Genomic DNA, 20,961 nt, shown 5'->3' with positions numbered 1-20,961 from the left:
TTCAATATGAAAACTGAGACCAAAAGAAAATAGGGGCAGGTAGTAGAAATATGTCTCTGACCAGGCACGAAGGTACATGCCTGTCATTCCAGCTATTTGGGAGACTGAGGAAGGTAGATTGCAGTTGGAAGAGAGTCCTGGCAAAAGTGTAAGATCCTACTGGAAAAACAAACTAAAAGAGTAAGGCCCTAAGCTTGTCAATTCCCAATTCAAAAGTGGGGAGGGTGGTGGAAGGAGGGAGGAGGAAAGGAGAAAGGAACAGAAGGGAGGGAGAGAAAGAAAGAGAGAGAGAGAGAGGTGCAATTTCTACAGTGCAAACACAGAATTTTGAAAACAGAAATTATCAGGTATAAGCAATGGACCCATAACCAACTGAATGTTAAAATTGACATTTTAAATCTTAAAAGAAGTGCAATGATATAAATGCTATCAAGATTAACCATACAGTAGACAAATTAGAAATTACTGACTAGAACCAATATGGTGATGCATGCCTGTTATCCCAGGTACTCAGAAGGCTGTGGTAGAAGGATCACCTGAGCCCAGATATTCAAGAGTAGCCTGGGCAGCATAGCAATAACTCTTCTCAAAACAAAATAAAAACAACCTAGGTGCGGTGGCATACTCCTATAATCCTAGCTACAAAGGTGGCATATATCAGGAGGACTGAGATTTGAGCCCAGCCTGGGCAAATAATTCTCAAGATCCTATCTCAAAAATAGTCAACACAAAATAGGGCTGATGAAGTAGCTGAAGTGGTAGAGCACCTGCCTAACAAGCATGAAGTCCTGACTTCAAACTCTAGTACCACCACAATAAGTAATAAATAAGTAAGAATAAATGAATGAATGAGGAAACAACAAGCAACCAAATAAATAAACAAATACAGTTCACTTCAGTTTCCTTTCACATTTACCAATATCATTGAGTATAGAAATGAAAGGCACTCTCCATTCATCAGTTAATGTGATCTTCATGAAATTTCTTAACCAGGAAAATTAACATAAATTACAAAATGTTTCTTTCCATTTGTCTGAATTCTTAGACTCTTTTTTTTGGGGGGGTAGTGGTAGAGTTTGAACTCAGTTCCTCAGACTTGCTAGGCAGGTGCTCTACCATTTGAGCCATTCCACCAGCCTAGACTCTTACTTACAATAGGTTGCCACTATCAACTGACAAATTATTTGTCTCATACTGAGAATAATTTAACCTCCAGCTGTCAAAAACCAATTTTTCATATTCTCTTCATTCTTCTCTTCCTTCCCTGCACCTGTTTTGTTTTTTACTTGTTGTTGTTTATTTTATGGTTATGTCTTTCTGTAACAAACTGAAAGATAAGTAACTGAAAGATAGGTAAACTGAAGTAACACCTATAGCCACAAATCCACAGATAGCAAGTAAATTTCAACTTTCAAAGTAAAACAATAAGCAGAAGTCCTTTTAACAATCTAAGTCAAAAGTATTTCTTTAAATATATTATTTTACTATAAACTGAACATTTACATATGACTCAAAATTAAATGGAAAATTAAATCTTTACTAAAATATATGAAAGACATTTCAATAGCATTCCATTTAATTGCAACTTTTACTCAAAAATTTTTAAGTTTTTTTTTTTTAGTTCTGGAGTTTTAACTAATTGCCTTGCACTTGCTAAGTACATGACCATGCCCCTTCACTCTGGTCATTTTTTGTTATTTTTCAGGTAGCGTCTTGTGGGTTTTTTTGTCTTTGTTTTTGTTTTTTGACCAGCGCTAACCTCAGACCACAATCCTTCTTCCTACAGTCTCCCACATACTTGAGGTCACAGGCACGTACCACCAAACTGGGGACTTTTATTGTTGCTGAGATGGGGTCTTGCTAATTTTTCTCAGGAGTTGACCTCAAAATGATCTTCCTGCTCTTGACCTCCTGAGTAGCTGGTATTACAGGAAAAATGTAATTGTTACATTAGCCCAATACTATTGTCTCAAGTCACTACAAGCACATACCTAGATAATGTCTAATAAGAAAAATCCAAGTGACTTAGAAGTTAAATAATTTTTAGATACAGAAACAGGGAAGAAACCTATAAGGCCTCTGCTTCAGGAAGGCATCAGCAAAAATTATTTTCAAACTTTAAACTCAGAAACTAAAACAAAATGATTAAAGTAGATGTAAGATAATGTTAAGATTGTCTACTTATGGGACATTTGTCTTCTGTTAGTTTATTTTGATCAAAAAACAGAAAGATCTTTTAGCAATCTAATAAAACAATATAGTACTGTTCAAATTTCAAATACTAAAACATTACTGTATTACAGACATTTTCTATGTTTGCCATCTTTGTCAAAATTTTATTGGTTTTAGTTGCTTATACATAACACAACATTTATGAGTGAGAATTTAAGTGAGGTTAAGTTCCTACTTAAAATTAAATTTGAGCAGGGTGTTGTGAAGCATATCTGTAATCCTAGTTACTCAGGATACAAAGGTAGGAGGATCATGGTCCAAGGCCAGACTGGGTAAAAGTGTGGGTCCCTATCTAAGAAGCAAACTAAAAACAAGGTAGGGGTCATGTTTCAAGTGGTAGTATGCTTACCTAGCAGGTTCAATACCCTGAGTTCAATCTCCACTACACCCCTACCCCAACTCTGAGCCAAAAAGATTAAATTTTTTTGGTTTAACCTGTCCAGTTTATTTTTAAATGCTATAAAACAGACTTTGGTTAACTGCACATATATGGTAATATATTAAACACAAAACTGAATTATATATATCAAGGTTGCAAATTTGTATGGCATGTAAATTTCTGTTTAAAAAAACAAGCGGACTAGGATCATTGGGATGTGACTACTATATTATCAGAAAACCAGAGGAATATTCCTAATTCTATTTTTTTTCTGGTCTGGTTATTTGGGGCATACTTCCTAAGTAGCCCAGGTTAGACTAGAACTCGAGATCCTCCCACCTCATCCTGGCTAGTATACCACTATGGGCAGGTAGTTGCTGATTTGCTATTCTTATTTAGTCTTATAGGGAGAATGAAAACCTATTAAATAAATTACTAAAACCTCAATCCCATAATTATAATAGAATATGACTGATCTTACCAGAGTAGTTGGTAATCAATCACATCTTTCAATTCTCCCTGCACTTCCTGCCCATTTTAAAACCTCTTCTAGAGTGAAGCAAAATACCCTCAAATTAAATAAAAAAAAAAAAAAAGACAGTATCAGTGGAGTCCATTCTACCCCTAACTAACATTCAATAGCGCTAAACAAAAAAGAGAAAAAAAAAGTAGTAGGATATTCTAGGCCTTGCTGTTTTCTACCAAATATGATTGAAACTCATTCTCATTTTAGTCCCAGACTAAAATCTATCACATAGAAAATGACAACCCTAATAAACAAAAGACAGTAAGCTAGACAACGGTATGTCTCAAATAAAGCAGCTTATAAAACTATGCTTCTTATACCTGGTGAAGTATAACAATAGCTTACAAACATAAGAAAGCTCATTATGAACTATTAATTCATATATGCAAATATGCAATCTTTCCATTTTTAATAAAATTCTATTTCCTTTTCTAATAAAATATCAAAATTATATATCAAATCTTCTGATCTTGCCAGCAGTCAACCATTTTTACTTTTTGATGAATTTCCCCACACTAACCTACATGCCTTCAGAACTTCTGTTGAATTGGAGCGTATGGACACAGACATTGATGGTATAATCTGAGGACTACATTTGTGGCTAACTACAGGCAGGTCAACATTTATATAGCTCTGTGAATTCTCCAGCCCTTTTCCATTAATTGTATGTAACCCACTGGGAGGACTGTTAAGGCTGGTAACACTATGCGTGCTTTTCTGCTCAGTGGACTTTGGAGAAGGTGTTGTAGAAGTGGCTGAAGAAGGTGAAGAGGCAACAGAATTATCAGTCTTTATATGAATAGATGGATGAATATTATTGACTTTGTCACAAGTGCCAGTACCTATATTGTCATTGGCTTTTCCAACCAAAAAGGCCGAGAGCTGAGGACTGTCTGCAGTTATTAAATTTGGTGACACAGAATCTCCATGGTTAGGACTGGAAATAGCAACTGCTGTCGTCTGATGGACATGATTAGAAGGTCCCTTGATACCAGCACGGCTACTAGATGTGTCTCCATCAGGCCTGCTTATTTCAGACCCCAGGGATCCATTTCTTGAGGGCTTGCTCTCTTTGGTAATGGTAATACTTTTTTGTCCATCTGAGGTAGCATATGAGAGGAGAGATGACTGAGAGCATCTCCCTGTGGTACTGAATTTCTAGGCAGAGTATGATGTCCATTCTGATTCTTAATACCATTATTAGCTGCCTGGAGATTCTGAGTAGGCTCAGGGGGAAATAGAGGTTGTTCACCATTATGTCCTGCCAAATGTGAATGCTGACCTTTATGAAGCCCCTAAAAAAAATAAAAAAAAGAAAGTTGTCTTAAATATTGTGTTACACAAACTCAGAATGAATACACTGAGGACTAAGCATTGAAGATAAAAATGTTAAAGAAAAGCAAAGCCACTAAAAACCAACAGCCAAATGTGCAATATAAATCATATCGTAAAATTTTTAAAGTGCCCATCATAAATGATATAGAGTGGTTAGTATTTATAGAATACATGATCTAATATAACTGTTTAATTCGATTTCATTTATTAGTACTACCCAATTTTTTTCTCATGTAAAGTTAGAGAACTCTACTCCCCTCTGAAATGCATTTTCATCTTAAGAAAAATGTATCTGTAAATTTAAATAGGAAAACAAACATATGTCACTAACAAAGTCACAAATACATACATACACACAAAATCACTGTCTATGGATTATATTGTTTAATATAATTAAACTTTTAAACTTTTAAAATTACCACTAAAGCTATAATGGAGATAGAACTAGCAATAATCTTGAAAAGAAAATACCCAATCTATGAGAGTATTTTTAAAAATAGCTTATTTTAACTACTACCTTTCTACTCCTCGTACAGACAAGCACACTAATGAACTGGAAGTAGATAGTGCTTTCCCCAAATTCACAGGGGAAAGCACGTTTACAAATTCATAGTAAAAGATACTGCTAAAAATTGTGTGTACGTGCATGCATACGCATGATGCTGAAAGCGTTGTAAGGGATAGACAGGCATTCTGTCTCTGAGCTATATCCCTAGTGTAAAGCTAATAAATTAGTTAGAGAACAATTTTCTATACTTGATAAAAAGTTCTGGATCCAGAGAAAATTTATTTTACAGGCTGGAAATTTTACTGAAATTTTACCTGAAATTTATGGCTAGTGTTACAAACTTCTCTAAGAAGATTATCATTTGATTTTACTGACAAAATAATTAATAAACTAACTTCTCAGTATTACTGATTAAAGTAATACAAAATACTAAAACAATAACTTAGTCATTTCCAATCTAAGCTACGTTAGATAAATTGTTATTAATTTTACAGCAATTTGGATTACTATAATTTACATAAAATTTTTGCTATATAGATATCATTTTTTAAAGTCGTTGGGGGGTGAATAAAAATTTACTAATCATCACTACAATTCACACAAAAATAATAAGTGAATAAGACAGATAAAAAGTAACAATTTTATTATTTCTCAAGCGTCAGAACAAAAAGCATTTTGAGTATGGCAGTCTTGATAACTGACTTCAAGTCTGAGAGTTCCTTAACTCACACAAAGCTTACTGCTCAGTTGAGAGGAGGTTTATGAACTATGGATACAAAAATGGCCCTAATAATTAGATGCCATCTGAACTGTTATGTACAATAAGGAGGTTCTTACAGAATAAAAGTAAAAATTAAAACTGGGACTAAAAACAAAATACGGAGACTATGAGAGAGAATACATGACAGTTACTTTAAAGAGTGTGAAAGAACCGATGGCAATCAGTCAATAAATAAATAAATTTAATGGGCTTGATTATGGGTGAGTTAGATCAATATATTGGTACATGCTGAGGATGAATGGTAGATGTACTGTAGATGCTCAAGAGTGGCCCTGAAAGATGCCAGTGAAGCAAAACAAACAAACAAACAAAAAAGTGTGAAAGAATACAATGCAGAAGAATAAAACAGAAGAGTAGCTAATATCTAATATTTAAAACGCCAATTTCCTATAAAAAATTGTTGAATGTGCAATGACACTACCAAAAAAAACTAAAGAATAGAGGAAGAACAACTCTCAAAAAAGATGAAAGGCTTTCTTCCATATCCAAGAAGTTCTTTTAACCCAAAACAGAATAAAAACAAAAGGAGTACACAAACTATCATAATCAAAATGCTAAAAGATAAAGACAAAGACAAACCCAAAAATAGAAAAGCAAATGGCATCATATTAAAACAAAAACAATATGACTGATTAATGAGACTGCTCATAAAAACTGGCACCAGTTATTAGTGGAATTACAAACTGCCAAATACATAAAACAGAAAACAAAAATTCTATGTCAAGTGAAAAATTCTATGTCAAGTGAAACTATATGTACTAAAACAAGCTAGCATAGGTATATAGCACAAACAAAATACTAACAGAGATCATCTACAGCTTCGATCCACAAGAAAAATGAGTGCAATGGAAATATTTTAAATGTTATAATAGATTGTGTATATGTTTGCATATTTTAATTATTTTTAAAACCATAAGAATATTTAAGGCAATTAATAATACGTTATTATTGAACTTGTGACACAAATAATACAATACAAATAAAAGGCGAAAATACCATAAAAAGAAAAAATAGATCAAGCTGTTATTTTTTTTTATTGCAAAAACACCAAATATGTATACAGAAAGTTTTCCTCACTTATAAAACCACAGTAAATTTTTAAAAGACGAGCTGGGTGCCAGTGGGTTACACCTGTAATACTAGCAACTTAGGAGATAGAAATCAGGAGTATACTGGTTCAAAGCCAGTCCAAGGCAAATAGTTCTTAAGACCTTCCCTCAAAATAAGGGCTGGATGAGTGGCTCAAGGTGTAGGACCCTGAGTTCAAACCCCAGTACTGAAAAAAAAAAAAAAAGAAAGATACATGATGAAAAGAAAACAAGAGTAAAGTAGCATATGAAAGTCCAATAATGTTATATTAAATACAAATTGACTGAATATTCCTTTCAAAAGACACAGCTTGTCATGTTAGCTAAAAACACAAAAATCCAACCACAGTGATCTGCTGCATAAAAATAGGGATATATGTCCAAGAAATGGAAACTTGGACAATTTCATTGTTATGTGAACACTGAGAATGCATTTACGTAAGCAGATACCGCTACATTACAAGATGATGTAGTTTCATATGACCATTGCCTTACACACAGTATGATATAATTTAGTGTGACCAACATTTTATAAGCAGTCCGGTTGAATGAAGATCATTATTGTGGTACTGTATGTAGAGATATTCTTAACTTCCAAATACAAAGAAACATTCAAAGTATAGGAATGATAAACAACACACAATGCAAGCAGTAATCAAAACAGAGCTGGAAATAGGATATTATTAAAGGATAAATCAAAGAAAAAACATATATCTAAAGAAAAAGAGGAAAACTTAATTATGGGAAAAGTCAATGTATCAAATAGGTTGAAAAAAAAATTATGAGTGTGTACCAAATAACAAACCCCAATAGTGTTAACATCCAACTTTCAAAAATTTATAAAGCAGGTAGTCAAAAAAATTTAGCAACATTATCAGTTGCTTAATATCATATACAACATGTAATTTTACATTAACTAAATACATACTATTTTCAAATTATCACAGCACACCGTATCCATCATAGCTTACAATAAAAGTTTAAAAGAAATTAAATCACATAAATTTTGTGTGTGATGTGTGTTTATGTGTACACATGATTTCTCAGCAAAAGGATTTATATTAAATACCAAAACAACAAAATATGAGATAAGTACCTAAATACAAAATAAAGTACAAAACTTCAAATATTGCATGAGACAAATTAGGAAATTTAATGAAGAACTTAGATAACTTAGTGAAAATAAAAACCCTGTATCAAAATTCATTTTTAAGGAAATAGTTAGAATTGTGTAGCTTATGGTGGGAAAGACGTAAGAACATGAAAGAAAGCATCATCTTAAGATGCTAGAAAGAGGATACCAAACCAAAAATTAGTACAAGAAGAGCAAATAATGTCGATCAGAAGAGAAATCAATGCAACAGGAAACTAAGGAGGAAAAATCCATTTCAAAATGCACTAAATTTAATCCAATTTAAAAATCTCAGATATGACTGGTAGGAATGTAAAATACTTCACCAGTTAGAGTAAGATTGAAAAATTCTTAAAAGTTAAAAAAAACTTTATTATATGACATAGTAATTCCTCTCCTAGATATCTAACTTACAGGTACAAGAAACATAAGTCCATAGAAGAACTTTTACTAGAATGTTCATAGCAGCACTACCTATAACATTTATAATAACAAAGATCAGGAAATAAACCAAATATTTAATTAGCAAAGAAATCAAAAAAAGTAAGGATAATATTCATACACTGGAATATTTGTCAGTAATTAATAAGTTAATGACACATAAAATAAAATAACCAAAATACAAATCTTAAAAATATATGCTAAGTGAGTAAAAGGGAGCAAACAGTGGAAGGGAATAAACTATAAACAGCAGAAACAGCTCTGAGAATTTACAGGAAACAAACAGCAAAAGTAATTTTGTGTTAGATAAAGAAGACAGGAAGGCATCCTTAAAAGCAAACACCTAAGGAGACATGAGGAGTGGGCTTCTCACCCAGATAATAAAACTCAATGGCCTTTCTTCTTGATAAGGAAAATGAAGCTTTATTTAAAACAAACATCTAAGAGATGAAATATAGACCCCTTAAGGAAGATAGCATAGCATTCCTTCCCAAGATAAATAAATAGGAGGGGTCTCACCAAGATAATGAGAAGTCATAAAATATATATGGCAGGTCTCAGGGGCAGGATGGATGAACAAGCCCTTGCAGAATGTCCAGTCCAATAAGGATGGGGTCAACAAAAAGTTAGACAGCCAATTATAGATGCAGCTTCAAAGTAAAGAAGGGAGTACCTAAATCAGACCAAGTCCTAAATCATTTCCTAAGCTTCGGCCGCTGTTTCCTTTAGCTCTTTCGCTAAGTCCCATTGGTCAGGGTGCTTTGCTGACCTTTCAAAAAAACCGGGGCTCTTAACTCCTGTTCTGGCATCTTCAATCGTCAACTCTGCCAGTACATGAACCTAGTAACAACACTCCAGTATCATTCACAATAAGAAAACACTGTAACAAACAGAAACCAACAGCTCATATTGGGTTTGTAAGAAATCTGGAGCCAAACTGTGGCACCCCAAATTGGAGACATAGACAAGAAGATACAGATATAACAGCATGGCCAAGCAGAAGCCCATGAACAGAAACTTCTGGAATCAGTAACAGGAAAACCTAAACACTAATTAAAAATTGTTATAAGCGCAATGTTTGACAGTTAGAAAGTTCAGGGGACCGAAGCCTAACACACCCCCACAAACACTTTTGTTCTTTCAGAGAGACAAGAGTCTCACTATATAACACAGGCTAGCCTGGAACTCACTATGTAGCCCAGGCTAGCCTTAAACTTGTGATGCACTCCCAATTGCTATGTACTCCTAAAGTCCTTAGTGAGTTTTATCTCCAGAAGCCCTGCCATTATCTTACATTAAAGACAAAATGATTCTTTATTATTTCCAATAAGGGAGAAAATCTATGCCCAAAGGAAATTGTTTTACTATTAGTTATTTTATAACAACATAACCAACTGGGGTCTTATCAGAACTTAATATGTGAAATACTTAATTCCAGACCCATGTGGACATCCAACTTCACATAAAATGGGACAAATCACTAAGCAGCACTTGGAACACTGACCTAATCAGAGAACTATGCAGTACTTCTCCACATACCTTTCTACCTCATCTTTATTTTAAGAATCCTATAAAATAACAGGGGAGTACAAGGAAAAGAGCTAAATCATTCAGACCGTGTTCAGTAAGTCATCTATGGGAAAAACAAAGACAAAAAAGGTGGGTGGGGGGGCAGGGGAACAGAGAAAATTTTAGCATTTGACATTAACAGCAATGGAAACTGGTAAAAAAAAAGAATAACTCATGGATTAAATGAACATAAAACATAAAATCATGCCTTATTTACCTCAGTTCCTTATAACCACTGTTATGTTGAGTTTTGGAAAAAAAAATTCCAAGACAAATTTTGAAAAATCATAAAGGAAGGTGAGTTATTGTCAGAAAAAGATTTGATAATTATCAGTCTGGGAATTTAAGATGATTATTATCAGTTAAATAAGGGCGTCAATGAACAAAGAAGGAAAATTCAAAAAGAAATGGGTAATGTTTCCAAGAAACACATAAACTATAGAAAGAAATCAAAAGCAAATGCAAGAAGTCAAAAACCACTGTAACAAAAACAAAGCATATGTTTAGTGGAATCATCAGGAAACTGGATATAGCCAAGTAACAAATAAGTAACCAAAAATGCAAAAAGAAAAAAATGAAAAATGCCAGAGTGTTAAAGAACTAGAGGAAAATAACAAAAGACATTGTACATATAATGGAAATAACAAAAGAAGGAATGAGAAAAGAAATAAAAGAAACATTTGAAATAATTACTAATGAGAATATTTTAAAAATCATGGATAAGAAATAAGCCACAGATTCAGAAAGATCAAAGAATATCAAACAGCATAAATACCACCACCCCCTATCTCTGAAACATTATATTCAAAGTGCAGAAAATCAAAAGGAAATTTAAAAAAAAAGATAAAGACAGATGATGTAGGACAGCTTACCTATATGACTACCAGGGATAAGAATCACAGCAGACTTTTCTTGAATATGGTTTGCATATTTGTGGTACCTTCCTATCCTACAAATTATTCTCTACTGAAATATAATCACTAACGTGATTGTATTAGATGGGACCTTTCAGAGGTGATTATTATGAGAGGAGAGCCCTCCATAAAGACAGCAGTGGCCTTTTATCAACCACAAACCAGGAAATGGGTCCACACCAGGCTCTAAATCTGTTGGCACCTTGATTCTGGACTTCTGAGCTTCCAGAACTATGAAAAATTAGGCCCTCTCTCTTTTTTTCTCTCAGCAGCACTGGGGTTTGAACCAAGTACAGTATGCTTGCAAAGCAGATGCACTAACACTTGAACCACTCCACCAATGCTTTTTTGTGATTATTTTTCTCCCAAAATGTCTGCCTCCTGAGTAGTTATAATTATAGGGCACAAGCCACCAATGTCGAGAAGGTTCTCTTTCTTTAGATCTATATACCCTAAAATTACAAGCTGTACTCTATGTTCACAACTAAAAAGTAGACTAAAATATTTGAAATAAACAAAGGAAAAGAGAACAATCTACAATTCAAGCAAAATTACCCTTTAAAAATGAAACACTTTTTGTCATCAGAATATCTGTCTTTTAAGAAATGTTCAGTTTTAAGAAAAAAAGCGATATAATTATACCCTCAAGATAATAAAAAATGAATTTGACATTAAATTTTAAAAAGTTAAAATGAAACCTTATTTTCTTTACTTGTTATAAAGATAATAGTATGCTTGAAGTAGTGTCAAACAGTATATCAAATAATTATACCTACAAGTTAAGTAAGTGGCAATGACGAACAAAAAAGACAAGGGAAGAACTTAAGAATGCTTCCGTCATTATAAGGTGCTCCCACTGCTCATGGATTTACAAAGTGTTATTTGAAAGTGGATTTGGATTAATTGTAAATGTGTACTGCAAACTTCAAAGAAACCACTAAAAATAATAATTGTGATAAGAAAGGAGAAAACAGAATTATCTAGAAATCTCAAACCAAAAAAAAGGCAAAAAGAAGAGACAGAGAATAATGGAAAATAGGAATAAAAAAGTAAGCATAATTAGTGTGAAGAAATAATAAAATTTAGTTGGTATTAATCCAGATATAGCAATAATCATTCCAAACAATAAAGGTATAACTACACCAGATGGGGAAACAGATTATCAAAATGAATAAGAAAACAAAGTCCCAAATACAGATGGTTTACAAAAAATAAAAATAAAAAAAAACTCAACTCTGAATGTAAGGTGATGTATCACTTTCTTAACAGTGATAAAGATAATCATGCTAAGGTGATTGAAAAGAAAGTTGGATAGACAACTTGTTACATACAATGATATCAAGGAAAATTACTAAGGATAACCAGGATTCATAAAAATGAAGTAGCCAAGTACAGTGAAACACACCTATATTCCCAGCTACTCCAGAAGCAAATATTGGGAGGATGGTGGTTTGAGGGTAGCCCAGGCAAAAAGTTAGCAAGACTCTCTCTCACTAAGCCAAGCATGGTGGCATACAGCAGTAATCCCACCCATGGGAGAGGCATTGGTAGGAGGATTATGGTCAAAGGTTACCCCCAGGGAAAAAAAAATGCAACCCTAACAGAAAGCATAAAACACCTGAGGGTGTGGCTCAAGCAGCCTAGGAGTATGAAGCCCTGGGTTCAAAACCCACAACCACCACCAAAAAAAAAAAAAGATGGAAGTACTTGATTCTCTCCTTTAACATGATAAAACAAGCCTTAATATGCACTATACTAATAACACATCAAAGTAAGCAAAAACTGACAGAAATGCAGAAAGAAATAGACTGATCCTATATACTCCTGTATCAAAATGATTCAGCAAGCAAAAATTAAAACAGGCATATTGAAACACAGCACCAAATCAATTTTAATCAACATGAATAGAATACTCATCCACCAAAACAGAATAAACATTATTCTAAAGTTCATATGGAACATTCACAGACCACATGGCAAATTACAAAAATGCATTTAACTTAAACAAACATAAAAAATATATAAGTTACGCAGTGGATGAAGTAAAACTAAAAATCAGTAATAGAAAGAAATGAGAGTCAGGCCCTGGAGGCTCACACCTGTAATCCTCTAGCCACTCAGGAAACAGAGATCAGGAGGATCAGAGTTTAAACACAGTGCAGGCAAATAGTTCATGAACTGTGTTATTTAACCAAAACAAAAAAGGGCTATTGGAATGGATCAAGCAGTAAGAGTTCCTGCCTCGCCAGCATAAGGACCTGAGTTCAAACCCCAGTGCTGCCAAAAACAGTAACGAAGGAAAAAAAGTAAAATACAAAATATTCATTTGTGAAATTAGATAGTGACTTTAGAAAAACTATGAGTTAGAGAAGACTTCTCAATGAAAATGAAGATGATTTGTATGCTGTGGAACACAGTAAACAAACCAGAGGGAAATATATACCACTGAATTAGAGAAGAAGACTTAAAATCAGAGTGAGATCTGCAAATTGACAGAGTAAGAGTTCTCTTTAGATTCACTCTCCCTTTCTTCCTTCACAAACAAGCCCAACTGCCAAATATTCAATAACTTAGGACTCAATTGTGATGCTCCTTGAACTGCAGAGCTGAGAAAAACTATCGAACAGCAAAGAAACAGTTCTCTTTAACTGCAATTCCCCTAAACTCACAGGTCTACAGTGGAAAATGTGAATTAGAAACAGGTATCAGTTTCTCCACCATTCTGGGACCATTATAGAACACTCACTTCTATCTCATCCTGCAACTAAATGAATTAAGTTGTAGCTGTGCCAGAACTATTTTAAACACAGAATGGGAACATGATGAATGGATTTTGATATTTTTCTGCATTCCACCAACAGAACTGACAAACAGAAGAGCTTGCCCAGCCACAATAAGCTGCAAGAAACACAGTCCATGGGTGCTTGAGGTATGAATTCCTAGCCAACATCTCCACAGGATGAGGACTACATTCCCTAGATCAAATATACTTAGGTTCTAAGCCAGACTGCAATGTCACAGGATCCCAACTTGGTTTGAATTGACAATGATGGTCTTGGATGTAGGGTACAAACTCACACTTCAAGGGCAGCAGTAATCACAATCTTAGTAACCATAACAGATAGTCTAATTAGAATTTCTTGGCAAGACTATAATAAATATTTGTTCAATGAGCAGGTGACAAATGACCACAAGATAAGAACTAAGGATGCATGAACAAATAATGATGCCATTGGCTAGTTTCCTAAATAACAGGCAAGTATGATGACCTAACAAATCACAAACAAAAAAGCTATCATAAAGCTAGAGAACTACAAGAAAATAAAGAAAAAGAAGTCAGAAAATTATGAAAAATTTAATAGCTTGAAATAATTTAAAATTTTTAAAGATCCTACAGCAGAACAAAATGAAAAAAAAAAGCAAAAGCAAACATCAACAGCAGACTTGATCAAGCAATAAAAAGAAGAAAATGATTAGAAGATAGGCTACTTAAAATTATATAGTAAAAGGAAAAACACATAGAATAGGAACAACAGGACATCAAAAGAGCTAATGGTTGGCCCATTATAATTCAAAGGAAAGAAAGACAAAGAGGTAGTAAGTTTATTCAATGAAAAAATAGTAGAAAATGATCCAAACCTAAAGAAAGATGTTAAATACCCATGTACAAATAGGTCAAATGTCTCAATCAAACTCAAAGCAAGAAAGTCAACCACAAACATATTTCAAACTGAAGAGATGGTCATGAAAGCAGCAAGGGAAATTTTATTTTACAAAAAAGAAAAATTAAACTAAATAAGATCAGCAGTCTAGGTATTAACCTTAGCATATTAAAAAAAGGAAACCAATATATCCAACCCACACAAATAAGAAAAATTAGAAATCAACTAAATAAAAATAGGAAAACACTTAAGAAAATCAGCAAAACCAAATGGTGGTTCTTTGAAAACATCAATGAAACCTAGTCAAAAGAATAAAATAAAAGATAGCAAAAAAACTATCACTAATATCAAGAAATGGAAGAAGGCCAGCATTACTGGTTCATGAATATTAAAAGGATCTATATCCAACATTTGGTAAATTAGATGAAAGTGCACAATTATTTGAAAGCTATAATCTGCCAAAATTGAATGCAACAGATAACTACGGATATTCTATAGGATATTCTAACAGCAGAAGAATATACATTTTTTATAGCAGCAATTGAAACTTTCTACAAAATAGACCACAGTTTTGCCCATAGAACAAGTAACAAAATACAAAAAAACTGAAATAATTTTTTGTATCTTATCATAATAGAGTAAAATTAGATAACAAGAAGAACAGAAACTACACAAAATAAGAGCTGTGAATGTATAGGTCACTGAAAAAAATCAGGGAAAAAAATCTGTAAACTGAAGAAAACAATAGAAGACAGAAAGATCTCCCATGTTCATGTATTGGGAAAATTAAAAGATTGTGACAATGCCTACATATTCACTGCCATCTCCATCACTAGTCCAATACATTATTCACAAAAATAGAGAAAACAATCCAGAAATTCATATGGAAGCCTAAAAGATGAAGAATAGTCAAAACAATTCTAAGTAAAAAAATACAGAAGGATCATAATACCTGACTGCACAGTAGTAGTAGCAAAAACAATGGACACATACCCCAATGAACTTGAATAAAGGATCCAGAAAGAAACCTATATGGCTACAGATGGTTCAACAAAGACAACAAAAACAAACACTGTAGGAAAAAAAAGATAGCCTCTTCTAATCCACCTATAGAAGACTAAACTAGATCCCTGTATCTCGTATTATACAAAAACAAATTCAAAAATGAATCAAAGAAGTTGATGCAAAATTTAAACTTTGAAACTACTTCAGGAAAACACTTCAAGATACAGGCATAGGCAAAGGATTAAACAGGAGCAATAGCTCAGGAAATAACAGGAAGAAATAACAAGTGGGGTTGCATCAAATTAAAGTTTCTACAAAGCAAAGGAAACAATTACCAGAGTGAACAGACAATCTACAGAAACCTATTCATCTGACAAGGGATTAATACACAAAATATAAAAAGAACTCAAAAAAATTTAAACACCAAAAGAACAATAAATGAACACGATTCTCAAAAGAAGTATAAACTGCCAATAATTACATGAAAAAAGTATTTTTAACTAAATAAACACAAACAAACTGAATTCCATCTCATCCCAATCAGAATAACTATCAATAAGAAATCAAACAACAACAAGGGGTACAGTGACTTTCACCTATAATCCTAGCTATTTAGGAGGCAAAGATCAGAATGAAAGTTAAAGAGACCCAGTTTCAATCCATAAAAAGTTGGCATGATGGCACATGCTTGTCATTCCAGCTACACTGGAGTCATAAATAAGAGGAATACTACCTGGGCAGAAACACAAGATCCTATTAAAAAAAAAACAAAACAGAAAAATCGCTGGAAATGTGACTGCATAATAATAGTAATAATAATATAAATTTAAAATACTGGAGAGGATGCAGGAAAAAGGAATGCTTATATACATTGTTGGTGGAAATGTAAATTAGTGTAGCCACTATGGAAGTCAATGTGGAAGTTTCTTAAAATCCTAAAAACAGAACTACTATATGATTCTGCTATAGCACTTCTTGGCACCTGCCAAAGGAATCAAAGTTAGCATACTAGAGATACATGCACTCCTATGTTTCTTACAGCACAATTCACAATAGCCAAGTTATGAAATCACTGTAGGTGCCCAACAATTGATGAGTGTACAGCGAAAATATTGTATATATATACAATGAAGTATTTTTAGCCATAAAGAATAACATTTGCAGAAAAATGGATGGAAATGAAGATCATCATGTTAAGTAAAATAAGCCAGATGCAGACAAATGTTGCACATATTCTCTCACAGGTAGATCTAGACCCAAATCAGACAGACAGAAAGACAGAATCAAAGTGCAATAGGGGGCTGTTTGATGAGATGACTAGCAAAGGGAGTCATTGCCCCCCCCCCACACACTAAAATGACCATTTATAACTCCTGACATAGTACTGATTTTTAAAAGGAACATTTGCAGATACTACTTAACTTACAATGGGATTACAACCTACTAAATTCAACAAATTTAGAAATACATTTAATATACTTAGCCTACCAAACATCAAGGCTTAGCATAGCCTAACATTGCCAAATGGTCCAGTGAGTTGACAACACCTACATTGGCCTAAAGTTAGTCTAAGACATCTAATGCAAGGCCTATTTTATATTTAAAATGTTATAAAGTTGTTTAATTTATTGTACACTACTGAAAGTGAAAAACAGGAGGAATGCATGGGTAAAGGAAATATAGATGGACATTTTGTAGGCATAATGGGATGGAAAAACACAAAACAGAATCTAAAATGCTAGCAATATAGTATATGGTAAAATATCAGTTGTTTAAACTCAGGATGACAAAGTCTTAGGAGCTGCAAACCAAAACCACTGCTAGTACTATCTGCTGCTCTCCAGTACCGCAAGAGGCTAGAATCATATATTACAATATATTTCAGTCCGCAGAAGGACTGAAAGTCAAAGTTTAAGGTACAGTTTCCATTGAATGAATATAGCTTCCACATCATCATGAAATTGAAGGTTGGAAGCTGGACCATCACAAATTGGTGAATGTCTGTATTTTAAAATTTAGTTGTGACTGTGTATCATGTGGTTCACACCTGTAACTATAAGTACTCAGAAGGCTGAAATCAGGAGGATCAAGGTTAGATGTTAGCCCAGGAAAATAGTTCATGAGAACTCTATCTCCAAAATAACCGGAACAAAATGAACTAGAGTTGTAACTCAACTGTGAGAGAAGCAGCTGAGGTCCCAAGTACAAATCCAGTCTCACCAAAAATAAATAAATAAACATCTGTTTATAGTAGTTGTGTTGTAATTGTAGTTGTGTTGCCTTAATTAGCAACTGAACTTCAGGAAAACATATGACCATGATTTTTTTTTCTTTTCTTTTGATTTCAACACTAACAAAATTTATATGTACACTAATCTTATACTTGATAAGCATTTCATGAGTACATGAAATGATAAGTATATTCATGAGTACAGAATTGAGTTACAATGTAGTAATAATCCTGTATCACTTACAATTCTCATATTGCTACAAATTATTTCAATGTAATTCCTAAAGATAAAACCATTCCTTAAATATTTATTTCTTCTCCTTCCCAAAATATACATGAGCCAAATGAAGAATTGTGTAAAAAGTCAACAAAACAACTAGTCTTTCTTTTACCTGAGCAGAGTTAGAAAGTTGTTTTCTCCGTGACTCTCCTGTGATGCTGGTCAGGTTTGTGCAGTTATGAGGTAGAGTAAGTGGGTTTTGCTGCAGGTAAGGCACATTTCCATTACTTCCACTTCCTCTTATATAATTATTTCCTACCAAAATAGAGTCTGTATTCCCTAGAGTTTTTGATGTGTCGAAAGGAACATAGCCTGCAGGAAAATCTCCGCTGGACAAAGGCTTTTTAAGACAAGAAGGGCGAACTCCAGGCTGAGAGATGTTAGGTGCTCTTGTCAGAGCTGCATGTGGTTGCTGGCTAGAGATAGAGTTTGTAGGCAGTGATGAGGCAGCTATTGGCCCATTAGAAATTCCAGTAGTTTGTACCTGAGCAACTCCTGTTTGTCTTATCTTCAAAAACAAAAAGAAAACCTGCTTGTGTGATTTTGAACCTGTGTAATTGATACATCTGTAATTTTATTACAACATTTCATATCTCTAGGCTAAAAAATATACACTTTTAAAAACATTCAAAGCATGTTAATTTTTAGATGTGATGCCTGCAAGAAAAAGAAATGCTTTCCTATAGTTAGCAAAACCCACTGAAGATTATGGATTATGACTCAAAAAATCTTAGGCCTTTCAGATCATAAAATAGAAAATTTCAGATTTCCATTTTTTCATCTATATGAAACCCTTCAAACAAAACAATAATTGAAACACTTCTATCTACCTCAATTTGAGATACTTGGCTGATGAAAATATGCAGAACATCATTATCACATTATATAAATAAAATGTCAAGTGCCTGTTCTAAACTAATTTATGATTATATTTTCCTTTAAAAAATTTCTTCCTTATATGTATTTAAGGCTCAGATATATGTTTCATTGAACATACAGACACTAAAAGTGAGTACTACATTCTCTAAAATGACCTTTTCTGCAAGAAAAAGTCAATATGTCAATACATTTTTTAAAAGACTAAAAATGTTATACATACTTGTTGCTGCATTAAGACAAACTGACTTTCCAACTGCTCCAGCATCAGTCTCTGTGTTGGATTTAAATTATCTTTATTTGCACGCAGATGCTCCAAGTGCTACAAGAAGGAAAATGTAATCTAAAAATGAAGATATTACAAGGCTACTTCTCAAAGAAAAGACTACAAACTCACAACCACCATGTGAGAGAAAATAGTAATTCCTACCCAATAGTAGTCAATCCCTAAATGAAGGTCTTTAGAAGTCTAAGATAGTTAACAAAAGTTAAACATTCATCTGAAGAAAGTGTGTTTTAACAGAAATGTGCTATGGGAAATAAAACTTCAGAAAGAAAGCTATTTAACACTTCTTTGTGCTTTAAAACAGCTTAAAAGGGGAGGAAGAGGAAGGCATGGTTAATGATTAGAAATGACCTAAATGCCCAACAAGAGAGATTTGGTTAAATGAAGGGTATGCTCTATAGAACCATAAATGTAACATTATTCAGCTATGAAAGAAAAAAGAAGCAATACATGACATGAAAATAACCCCCACAGTACATTTTTGACAGTACTCAGGGCCTTCTACTTGTTCATCAAGTACTCTGTCCCTTGAGCCATTCTTCCCCTCCCCCAGCACCAACAGACATTTTGGGAGAGGCAGTATAGAAGGTTGAACTGAGGGGCATGTAAGCAGATGTTCTATCACTTGAGCCAGTCCTTTTGGTTTGGTTGTTTTTGAGAGAAGGTCTTGCTTTATTCCTAGATGAGACTGGACCATGAACCTCTTATTTAAGTATCCCCCCTTGGCTGGAATGACAAGTGTATCACTGTATCCAACCACTGATCATCCCAAACTTTCATCCAAACTTTCTGCCTTGGCTAGACTGGAACTTCAATCCTCCCTTATCTCTGTTTCTTGAGTAGCTAGTATTGTGAGTTTGAGCCACAGTACCCAGTACAAGATACAGTTTAAGGGAGAAGAAAAAAACAACAGGATCTTGAAATATATAGGTATGTATACACATAAAAAATTCTACATACATTTCTACTTTTAAAAAAATATCTGAAACAGACATATTTGCTTATACATGCAAAATCTGCATCCCTTAAAGAGAATATTAACATTTCCTATTGCTGGTCAGAGGAAGCAACCAATAGGAACTTTTACTCTGTATATTCTTATCCATCTAATATTTCCACTTTCTCCCTCAACCAATCAAATGGATTGCGATTCCTATTACTTTAAAAACATGGACTCATTTTATCTATATATATATTAACTTAATTGGCTTCCATTCGACTTTAAGATTTAATACCTTATTACTTCTGCTTAGAAATTAAATAATGTACATCAAAGGATACTCCATACCTGTAATTTCTGTGGTGTCCAACACTGTGAATAAACTTGTTGCTGCACTGGATAATGTGAAACAGTTTGGCCACTAGTCCAGTTATCAGAACCATTCTGAGAAAAATGTATTTTTTTAAATTAGGAATATTTGTTTAGATATGGAATCCTAACAGCTATTCTGGTGATATAAAGTGACTAGGAATTGGAATATTTACACAAAAATAGGACTTATGATTTTAAATCCTATTAAAAAACATATATCAATTGGCAAACCTATAAAGTTAGGAAAAAAGGGCAATAACTAAGTAATGTCTCAAAGAACTAAAGCAGCTGTCTACTATATCCAACATTTAATGTATTTCAATGTCAGCAGAGAGAGATGGTTAAAACTTTACTGTAAAAGCAGTAAAAATGAATGATGTGATTAATAAACATAAACTTATCCCT

General features: G+C 33.5%; 1 protein-coding gene across 1 annotated transcript in view; it reads right to left on the bottom strand.

The window, feature by feature from the left end:
• Positions 1-20,961, bottom strand: part of LOC141419910 (lysine-specific demethylase 6A-like) — a 78,375-nt gene that overhangs the window by 50,994 nt on the left and 6,420 nt on the right. The window contains 5 exon segments of the mRNA XM_074064214.1: positions 3,658-4,249; positions 4,252-4,432; positions 18,195-18,590; positions 19,182-19,280; positions 20,533-20,628. Coding sequence (XP_073920315.1) covers positions 3,658-4,249; positions 4,252-4,432; positions 18,195-18,590; positions 19,182-19,280; positions 20,533-20,628 — 1,364 coding nt within the window.

This window comes from Castor canadensis, chromosome X (genome assembly GCF_047511655.1).
Source record: "Castor canadensis chromosome X, mCasCan1.hap1v2, whole genome shotgun sequence".
NCBI lineage: Eukaryota > Metazoa > Chordata > Mammalia > Rodentia > Castoridae > Castor > Castor canadensis.
Note: the sequence above shows the minus strand (reverse complement) of the source record. Positions and strands in the feature narration are given on the sequence as shown.